A 12160-nucleotide genomic window follows, 5' to 3' on the forward strand; every position below is an offset into this window, starting at 1 on the left:
TGATAAAATATTGATACTCTGTACTTTTGTTTTTAATTAATTTATGGTTTGTATAAAAATACATTTATAAAATTTAGATTTTGTACATTAAATTTTAGTTTTTAATCAGAGTGCTTTCTGTTAGTAAAAAGTTAACAAAAACAATATTTTAATTAAAAATAAATTTTATGTTTTTCGTAATAATGTTTGTGTAAATATATTTCATATTTTATGGAATATTATATACAAAAAATATTTTCTTTATAATTTATTAAATTTGAATATAAAAAATAAATAATTCAATTTAAATTTTTAGATTAAAAGAGGATAATATCTGCATATTGCAGATTTTATAAATAAGAAAATTTATTCTAATTTGTTGTAAAGGATTAAGTAAAATAATATAGCCTATTATTTTAATCTAAAATAAAATTTATATCATTTCCCAAAAAAAAAACAGTTTTTATATTATTATTATTATTATAGTGCATAAATAATGAAAGAAAAACATTGCTATTTCAGACTTTTTTACGAATTGTCTTATTTTGTTGCTCCAAATCAGTAGTATTTTAAGGACACCCTGTATCGAAACAAAGTACTCGAATTGTTGTCGGTGAATAAAGCAAGTCACGTCTTGACTTCATAAGCACACTTCGAACCCGGTTCTATAATTAAATATTCTCATGCGAAACAATTTTGAATAAAATTACGTCAGTGGGTTTTCGTTTTTGTACGTAATTTAATTGGACGTGTACGACTCGCAATCTCTCTACGTCTCCGCGTTATTAATCGTTGCATTGGCACTTGGGGAGAAATCCCGACACCACTTCAATTAATTGGACGTCGTAAAAAATGGTGGTTTAAATTTGGAGATGATGGCATTTTTCTTTGGGCAACAAACAACAGGTCCGCAACGTGATAGCGATCTGAAGCGGCCGAGTTGCCAAAGAGTTTGTTGTACAGTACACCTTAATTCGACTTTCTCGAACGCACAACTACTATTATTTCCTATTGTTCCATGTAACCATAACTGGTTTTTAGCTGCTGCTATTGCTGCGAAATTAATTGCTCCTTCATTATTACCATCACAAAAAAATTCTCAAAAACCTCTTTTCACATTTTCAAAAACCTAAGAATTTGGAGAACAAAGAAACTAGAACAATTTCGAATTGTTTATCCCTCCAGTTTCAAGATTGTGTAATTTATCTGGCAACGTAACAGGAAGCTCAAACAACGACGGTAAATAAGCATTCGATAAAATTATTTAAACGTGGGCTCCGTTGATACGTAATCAATTCGATATTTCAATTGCCACACAGCACGACGAATTTCAAATTGTAAAAGGAAAAACCGATTTGTAAGTGCACAATAAACTGTCGATATAAATCTGTTTGAGGCCTTTTGTGCTGTCGGTCGCTCACTAATTTAAATTATCGAGCTCATAACTTAAGGAAATTGCGGGAAATTTGTATTCCAACAAAAGACGTTGATTTCAAATAACAGGAACTTTATTTTTGTACATCTGATTCATTATTTTGTTACGAAGAAAGATACAATAATTCGTTCAGAATTGTTGACAGAATATTATTTTTTTGTGAAAACCATTTTTAAATGTTAACAAAGGAAAACGTTTTTTAACAGTATAACTCGAAGCAAATTGGTTGGCAATGATGTTCAGGATGAAAATTATATGTAATTTTTACTTGATAACTCGAACATCGATTACTCGAATATTTATCTTCTGCCTCAGATAAACTCCTCGAGATTTTTCCTTTCCCATGATACCCGAACGGCATTCCCTGTCAACAACAATTCTAGGACCAATTATCGATTGATTAGAATATTGCCGGAAACTTTTTCAATGTACTTCTTGTTTGTATACAACATCCTAAATTTTAAATGGCTTAATGTGAGAAAACCTATGTGTGAAAATGTTGACAAATCTAATCTGGAATGATTTAATCGTAGCTTTTCTTGAAAATGGAAATAAAAATCCTTTCGTGAAACACAAATAACTGATTCTTCCATTTAAATAAAAACTTGACATAAAATAATACATAATACTAAGAATAATATTGATTGTATTAGATATTACATATTTTATAGGTTTCAAAATATTTATTTTTAGGAAGTAGTGTACTTTAACAGTATCTTTTGTAATATCTAGCTTAAATCATACTTACATGATAAATACACAATTACATCTTTATATGTATGTATTTTATTTAATACTTAGAAGTCTTGATAACTTGAATTTTTTTGTGGCAAATCATGGTTATCGAAGTTTGACTTTTTTTTGAAAGAAACAATATTTATTTTAATTTTAGAATAAATAAAAATAATTTTGTGTCAGCTGCAAGAGGCTCTAAACAAGTTGGAACAAAATGTAAAAAAGCTATTAAACTACGATAAAAAATTTTTGTTCCATTTTCCCATTAAATTTCATGTATAAACCTTCAGCTTTTATTATAAACTAGAATTTTTCAGTTTTAGCTCAATAATAAAGACACATTAAAAGAGGCTATGTATATATTTATTCACTCCTACCAATATTTGTAAATATTTTAGGGCTGTTCTACTTAAATGGCTTCAAACTTCTGAAAGTAATGGAGAAGGTAATTTCATATTTTTAAACGTTTTCTTAACTTTTTGTGAATAAAAACTAAATTAAATTTTCTCAAATTTTATCATTTTGTATTTTGGAAAAAAATATATTTTGAAGGGAAAGTTTTGACATTATAATCAAAATTTTGAAATAATTTGTTGTGATATCATTTGATTATCTTTTTGTTTCAGGAATTTAATAATAATAATTTTGACGTTTTTAATCATTTTTTGCATTAATTAAAATACATAAATTTTTAATTATAAGTTCTTTTTCTTCTTTTATTTTTATTGATATAAATCAAATTTAAATATTTTAATGTTTTTCTTTGGCAGATTAAGTTTTAACAATTTATGTTTCTCATTATTTCTAAAATTTCAAGAATTTTTTAGTAATAATTCTGGCATCGTTTTTAAGATTTTGTATTTTTCAATAATTATATATATACATATATATATATATATATATATATATATATATAAAATATATATTATATTTTGAAGTTTTGACAATTAATATTCTTATTATTTTTTTCAAATTTCTTTATCACCATTTTATCATTTATAATTTCAGTAATTAATCAGTTTTTCAAATGTTTTAATAATTTTCAGAATTTTAATTTTATTGTCTTTTTTATAATTTTGATCCTTTGTAATAATTCGCTTCGATGTTATTAATCATTTAATTTTTTTGAAGAATTTTTTAGTAATAATTTTGTTGTTTTTAATTTTTATTTTTTAATTTCTAAAAATATTTTTTATTATCATCAAGATAATCATCATTAAGAAGATGCTTATATTTTCAATAATTATTAAACATTTTATTAATTCTTAAAAAATTAGTTTTTTTTTAATATTATAAATTTTTAATTTTAACAATCTCTCTCAATCTTTTAGCTCAATAACAAAGACACATTAAAACAGGCTATATATTTATTCACTCCTATCAATATTTGTAAATATTTTGGGGTTGTTCTGCTTAAATGGGCTTCAAACTTCTGAAAGTACTGGAGGAGACAATTTCATCACAGTTGATACGTTCCCCGCCAGTAAAACGAAATCGAAACGTACCGGCACGTCACCGATGCAAACGTGTGGCATCCCGTGCAAAAATCGCCGGAGATCGGCCATACATACGTGCAGCCTCCAAGCGAAACGAAAATAATCGATATCGTACCGCAATAGAATCGACCGTGCGGCGGTGGCGGTGCGGAGGCGACGCGCGGCTTCGGGGCGCGGACCGTTCGGGGGATGCAAACCGCCCGCGCCGCCGGATGGCGACCGTTCCTTGCATTTAATCTGCATTCATTACGGAAATTCGCTCTAATCCACGGCTTTATTCAATATGTTCCCTACTTTGGAATTTGAGCTTTTTGCGTCCCGGGCCGTTTTCTTTTTCCTTTGCTTCAGGCGTCCCGATTCGGGTTATTAGAGAGCGTTGCGGTTGCAAATGGGAGTTATCGAGGAGATTAAGTGCAACTCCAAACAACGGCCATTAGTTGTAATAATTCTCTTCGGTTGCAACAGTTTACTCGTTTCGATATGGAATAATCAAAATCATCAACTGAATATAATTCACCTTTTTAGACAATTTTTATTAAAATTGAATGAAATCTACTTTTTTGTTAAAAAATAAAATAGGTGTATTAATTAATACAGTTGAACTTCGATAACTTGAACAATGGTTTGTCAAAAAAATTCGAGTTATTATATAAAATACATACATACAAAGTTATAAATGCGTATTTATCATCTAAGTATGATTTAAACAAGATATTACAAAAAATACTACTGACGTCATTCTCAACCAATTTGCTTCGAATTATCGAAGCTTTTTAAAAGTTTTGATTAATTTCCTTAAATGCTTTGGTACTGCTGATAATTACTTATTAATTTTAAAAATAACTATACAAGTTTTAAAATATACAAAACTTACAAAATAAGAGTAATTAGTATCATCAAGTATGTTCGAAAAGTAAATAATTATTGAATTATATTATTAATACCAGTTTAATTTACTAAGCCATTTAAAATATAATTAAAAGAAAGGAATGACCTACTTAACTTTTAAATAAATAATAATTAAAAACTATTCCTATAATTTCAGAAACCAGATAAATTGTTTACATTATAAATAAAACCATATTTGTTTAATTGACAGATAGAATATTTTATCGGTTTAACGTTTAAATAAAACGGTTTCTGTTTACTTTGAAACGTAGAATGATTTTATTAAAAATTTATAAAAAGCTAGATTCTATAAAAATTTATCCAAAATTTAAAAACTATTGGCCCCTTGTTTTTTTATAAAGAATTAGAAAATATAATAATTAAAATAAACTGCATTAATTTAAATTTTATACTGTAATTAAAATTTTATGTTTTGATCATTTAAAATAGTAACTTCACAACACAGAAATTTTACTTAAATTATTTTACAACTGTTTACGCTTAAACTCTTTTAATAGCTACTATTTGATAAGAAAATACAAAACAAATAGTTTAAAAAATTTGCACAATGTATTATGAAATATCCGCAATTGTTTTCTATTTATATTTATTAAAAATATGCAGTAAATTTTCGAATACGTTTCCTTCATAAAGGTAATAAAAAAATTAGCAATTTAATGAAAAATATCTTCCGACAATTCTTGAACCAAATGATTGTATTAAATAAATTTTTAAAGCAAAAAATGTTCAACCGTACGTCGTGGGAACATAAAAAATAAATAAAACATTAATTTTCGTTTCTATTGCTTAAAGGATTAAATTATGAGACACTTATTTAATGAGTACTGTATTCAATAATTAGACATCTTTTAATGTTATTTAATTGTTACAATAAATAAATAGAAAAAGGTGTTTTTCTTACTGTATGCAAATCAACTACTATTTTTTAATTAAAACCATGTATCATAAAAGTTTATAACTTAAGCAAATTACATTTTTGTTTACGTAAAAAGACTCGACAATCTCATAAACTATTAAACAAATAGCATAGTGAAAACCGTATTTAAGCAGTAGCAAAATAATTTAATAATGACATACAGTAGTAGTTATACCAAATTTTTAAATTTTAAATATTTTAGCCATAACTCTTATTTAATGAAAATTGTTAAAATAATGTTAATTTACTATTGTTGTATTCTACAATATTATAAGACTATATTCTTATTCTATACAATGTTACAAATAATAACACTTTGTATAATATCATTTTTATTTTCTAATTTTGGCCCATCACCGTAGCATAACATTTTTCAAAAACTATATTCTTATTCTATACAATGTTACAAATAATAACACTTTGTATAATATCATTTTTATTTTCTAATTTTGGCCCATCACCGTAGCATAACATTTTTCAAAAACAAAACTATATTTTTTTGAAGCTTGAATTGCTGTGATGATTTCAATATATGGAAGCAAATTGTTATTTAATATATCCCTGTTCATAAATCAGTCTAGGAGGACTATGCGAGAAGAATTGAAGCATCCCCATAACATAATTGAACTGCCACCATATTTCACTGGGTATAACAAACTTTTTATGTAGTTTTCACCCTGAAGGATGTTTAACGTAAGTAGAATATAATTTTTCAATAAACTAAATTTAGAATCGTCACTAAATACCTAAAAACTAATCGTCTCCACTGTTCTGTGGTCCACTGAATGTTTAGGAAAATCAAGATCGATCGAGAATTGTCTCAGAAATTCAAAAATATAAAAACATACAGGGTATTCCATTTAAAAATTCGAAAACGGAACCATTTCTAGTGAAACCGAAGGTGACAGAAAGCTCCTCTCTCCATACCATTTATCTATACCAGATCTCACATTGATATACCAAGTTATACCTTGTCTAATGGTTTCATTGACACCCACCGGGCAAATAAAATAATAAATAATTTGTTGATAAAACAGAAATACACCCTGTACAACTGTAACATGTAATGTAAGAAATATCGATATTTCATTTTAATCAACGTCCCTTTAACTCTTTACTTGCTACGTCGTGACACTTCCGAATTACGAAATTGGGCAAACACTGCCTTTGTAAAACATCGTCACTCGTTAATGCAAGTTATGTTCAATTTCCAGTTAAATCCCGAGGCTCTACGCCAAACAATCCCCTTTTCATTAAAATCCGTAGCTCGGCGATGACTATTGTCCGCATCGGATTATAAACAAGCACAAGCAAGATCTCGTTCCGAATTCCGCGGTTTGCGAAACGCAGAGCAATAACGTTTGCGTTCTTTCCGTCGGATTTACTTGCACGCAGAAAGAAGCGCCGAAAACTAATATAAGCAAATGTCATGTGTTACAAATATTTTAACTTTAAATTGACATAAAACTAATTACATATGTATTTCGAGACGTGGTACTTTACTATTTAAGTACGGGCATCTCTTTTATAACTTCCAGTAAGGTTGTACATCGATTATTGGTTGTTAAACAAATTTCGTGGACGCGTAAAATGCGATTTGCATGTAAATTAGAGAACTGTACTCGTCCGTTACAGTTACTTCGATTCCTTCCTTGTCTTCTCCAATTTCAATTACTAAAAACCAATTTCATAGCCGGGGTAGTTTAATTTGATAGTTTGACAAAGTTTATGCAAAATTAATTAGCTACAACAATTTAACGCCTGCTGAAATTCCATCTAGGGATATTAAATTATGCAAATTTTATTACTTTGGTATTTTCTTAGTCAAGAGAAGCTTTTCACAATGTTAAATAAAATTTTATATTATGGGTTTTTATTACACTACTAGAATGTTAATATCTATTAAATTATAAGAAAATATTCTTTATTATTATTTTATTTATTTATAAATTAATTTTTTAATTAATAAAAGTTTGATTCTTTTAATAAATATATTAAAAACAAAAGGAAATTATCAAATTAATAGTATTTTTGAGAATAATTGGTGATTTTCACAATTAACTGTAATTGTTGAAGCAGATTACAGTAAATTATTAATTAATTAAAATAGATAAAAGATAGTTATTAAATTAATTATATTTTTGAGAGTAATTGAGAATGTCACGAATAAAATGTGATAATAATTACATTTGACTGTTTTATTGTTGTATCATCAATAAAATGTGTATTAAAAAGTAATAAGAAAATTTTATTTTTATTATTTGAAAATTAAATAATTTGAATAAATAATTTAAAATTAAAAGATCATAATTAAATTAAGGATATTTTTTAATTCAATTAGAAATTTTTTCTATCAAATAAAATTATTAAAACAATTAATTATAATAAACATAAAAATTTAATAATTTTATGCAAATTTATTACTTTGATATTCTCTTAGATGAGTAAAATAAAAATTAAATAAAATAGATAAAAGATAGTTATAAAATTAATTATATTTTTAAGATTAATTGGGAAAATTTTATTATAATTATTTAAAGATGAACAAAATAGAAATGAAATAAAATAGATAAACAAAAATTTTTTTTACCAATATTTGATTCAAAAATTTAATAGCATTATGAAAATTATAATATTAATGATATTTTTGGGCATAATTGGAAAATTTACCTATAAAATGAAACTAAAACAGATTAATTTTATTTAATTTTCATACTGTACTGCATTTTTCGCTTTTGTGCTTTATTAAATTCATTACTTCTTACGAAGTTCTTTAATAGTTTATAATATTACTGTGGCATTTTACGTAAACAAAAACTGTAATTTGTTGAAACTGTTTAAGTAATAAAATTTTATGACACACAGTTTTAATTACAAAATAAATAGTTTATTTAGAAACTGTAGGAAAATATTTCTCAATTAACATTTATTCGTTTACTTACTTTATCGTCTCACACTCATTATGTTTAAACATTTTATTATTTGTGAATTTTGATAAATAAACAATATTTAACTTTATTATTGAATTCGTTACTCTTTATTGAATAACTTTCTTTTTTAATTTTAATGCAGGAGTTATATATAAAATAATATTTATTCATTGTACATTTTGACTTCCTTTCTTAAATGTTAAGACCTTCAGATATTCTGTGTTTCATCCCCCACAAAATATTATTCAAACATGCGACAGTTGTTAGCGATGCATTTAATGTATTCATAAATTCCGGTCGAACAAAAAAAACTGGCATTCATCGAGGAAAACGCCCTGCAGGAGATTTTTCATCTCGACTGGCCAAACTCATCCATATACAGGAGACCGTCCGTCCCCTTGAATTAATTAAACGAGATCCATATTTCATTAAACGCGAAATCAATTCAAAACGACTTATGGACGATGGATAAATTGCTTCTGATTGGCGCCAGTATTTCGACGATTTGCATTTTTCCTTTGACGAGGCAAAACACACAGCTTTCAGTTGTCCGAATTAATGGCCTGATTGATGCGACCTGTTGCGAACTAATTGAGTTATCCTACGCGCCGCGTCCCTTTCAAATTCGATTGTTATCAAACGAACCAGCTTTTTGTCCATGTTAACGTTAGGTAATGAGAAAAACCAACACCAAGTCGTACCTGACAGGCGCAAACCTCGCCGAAGCCGCCCTTGCCTAGGACGCGGTACATGCGGAAAGTCTTGTAGGTGACCGGCTGCGCCTCGAGCCACTTCCATTGCAGATAACGGTGGAAGTACATGGACTTGGTGAACTCCCTGAACGGCTCTCCGGCCAGACACTGTTTTACCGCCTGGACGCAGGGCGCGAAAAGGTCCTTGTGCCCGTTGGTCAGTTTATCACATGTAAAGGAGACCTGGCCGAGATCGGGCAGGGCGACCGTCTCCTCGCCCTCCTTGCCGACCATGAACTCGCGCTTGATCGAGTCGGCCAGCTCGAGCCGTTGCTCGTCGGTGGCCACCTCATAGCTTTTGGCCGCGTCGAGGAACTTGAGGCAGCGCTTGTACTCCTGGCCCTTCGACTCGCACCACTGGTCGAACAGCAGCTTACCGATCGGCTGCTGGTCCACCACGTACTCGTAACGACAATCTGCAATTAAAATTACCCAAATTAATATCACATCTTATATACACCGATATGGAATTACTTCAATGTAAAATTATTTCAAAAATTGTGTAGACAAATTACTGTTTCAAATACTGATCAATAAAACTAGAAACATAAAAGAAATTAGAATTCCAATGAAAAACAAGTATGTTATTTTTTGTGATGTTAATTTAAGAGTAAATTACTGATCCCTCTTCTTTTCTTCATCATATGTTATATAGAGTAAATTGGTTTTTTTAAGAACACTTAGTTAAAATTATGTATTAAAAAGTGTATTTATGTCACAAAAACCTAAGGATATAGACTAGTCTCAATGAAAGAGGTATCAATATTAAGTGTAAACAACATATTTTTTAACATAAACATGTAATTACACACTTCAGTACGTTTAAATGTTACAAAAGTTTCTTTATTTTGTTTTAATATCTGTAGAAAAATTAATGTAAATGAAATTTGATATAAAATGCTTCAGAATAAAATAATTTAATTCGTGAGTGCCGTGCTGTGACATGAACAACGATGCTATTGGAAGACCTATTGTACAAAGAAGACATCTCAGTAGAAATGAAGTTGTTAGGATCTTTGCACTTCTGCATGAAAGTCTATCGCAGAGGTACGTGGCAAATTTGCTCCAAACTAGTCAGACTATTATTCACAGATTGTGAAATCGGTGCAGAGAAATTGGTATCCGTCATAGAAGACCATATATTGTTCATCAGAGACTGAATACTCCTCGAGTAGATCGACATTTGATTCAGATATCATTTCAAAAGTGAACAGGAACATCTAGCCAGTTAGGAAACCTTCACTTTGTGGCCACAGGGACACATTTATCTATTCAAACCCTATGTAACTTCATTAAGCCCATTTAAATTCAAGACGTTCAGCTGTTGCTTTTGAATTAAATAGAACACATAAGAGAATGAGAAGAAACTTTGCAAATGAACACATTACCTGAAACATGAACCAATGGAGTCAGGTTGTATTTATATTTGAATCCGAGTTTTGTTTAAAATCAAATGACACACGACAAAGATTCTATATACATTGAGGAAAACGAAATTTTAATACAATTGTGGCTGAAAGAAGAGCTTTTGGAGGAGGATCTGTAATAGTATGAGACGGTGTAGCTTCAAACCAAATTTCATTTCACAACAAGATAATGCATGACCTAACATCGAATAAGTATATAAGTAAAGACATTTTATAATAATACAATTTCAATATTAACGCATATTTTCATTTTTGTTACGCTCTTCTCTACTAGAATTAAATTCTATAATATTTATTATTCAGTTGTTTTTATACGGCTACAAATGATCAAAATTTCTATGGAATAGCTATGCAGAATTACAATTTTTCTTATAGTTTCACTTCGACCAATGATTAGATAATTATAATCAGCAAATATCGTCAGTAAATAGTCACTTTAGAAATACAGAAAGCATGAAAGACCATAAAGTAAAAAGTTGCCATAATTTTGTCTAATGAACAATATTTTAAGCAGTAAAATTAGACAGTTGTATAGTAGACAATAATATTTTCCTTGTATAATGTATAAATAATAATATAAAATTCAACTAAATGAAGAAATTGCCCCAATAAATTTTTATTATTTTTGCCTATAAAAAATATGTAATTTCATGTTTCATTCTCACGGTTATAAAAAAATGATGAACAACGGTATACAAATATTATTGCACAGCAACTGTTTGAAATGTGCATGGGAAAAATCTTTTTAATATTTTTATCAAATTTTGAATTATACAGTTTCTTCTGAAAAGTTTCCTACAATTTCATTTAAAATTTAACTCCTATGATAAGTAATTGTTGCAATTCATATACGTAAACTGGTTTTTTGTGAGTATTTATTTTTGTACTTGTGTTAATTACAACTGATTGACACAAATTAGTGCTTATATTGCTTATTTAAAAAATAAACATGAGAATTTATTGTACAAACACAGTGATTTAAACAATAGTTTTATTAATGGAAATATTAGTTCTAAAAAAATCTTAATACGTCAATAGACAGAATGGGAATTATTTGAATATTTTATTTGTTTGCTAATTATTCTAAGAACCCTTATGAGTTGTAGCTAATAATGGTTGTAATAAGAGGTATAATGTAAAAATTGATAGTACATTATTATTAATTATTTTTAATGATGGATAAAGTAGGTAGATAAATTGGCAACAACAAATAGAAAAATATCATTTTCAAAAAAAAAAGATGAAAGTACAAACAAATGTGAGAACATTACAGGCAATAAACACTGTGTTATACCTCGGGAAGTTTTATTTTTACTCTTTCCTAGTTCAAACATAAAACCACAGCTATTTTCATCAAAACTTTCAAATAGCAGTAACACATCTCACGGTCTATTTCTGGTCTTTTTATCTTCACTACAACTGTTTATATGGGAGGTGAACGTTGATATTTTTAAACCGTCTTAATGGATTACCCCCATCGCTCCCATTCGGAAATATTTTCGTTTGCCACGGTTGACGTCTGCGAGGGAAGATCCAGTCGCCGATCTGCCAACAATATCAGCGGTAAAGCACACCAAATTA

The 12160-nt window shown here is 28.4% G+C and overlaps 1 protein-coding gene across 1 annotated transcript in view; it reads right to left on the reverse strand.

Moving 5' to 3' along the window:
- The window catches only part of LOC109594515 (G protein-coupled receptor kinase 2), a 43496-nt gene that overhangs the window by 14618 nt on the left and 16718 nt on the right, over positions 1 to 12160 (reverse strand). Inside the window, exon 3 of the mRNA XM_020009736.2 lies at positions 9102 to 9568. Coding sequence (XP_019865295.1) covers positions 9102 to 9568 — 467 coding nt within the window. The remainder of the gene's footprint in view (positions 1 to 9101; positions 9569 to 12160) is intronic.

The sequence above is a fragment of the Aethina tumida genome, chromosome 5 (genome assembly GCF_024364675.1).
Source record: "Aethina tumida isolate Nest 87 chromosome 5, icAetTumi1.1, whole genome shotgun sequence".
Classification (NCBI taxonomy): domain Eukaryota; kingdom Metazoa; phylum Arthropoda; class Insecta; order Coleoptera; family Nitidulidae; genus Aethina; species Aethina tumida.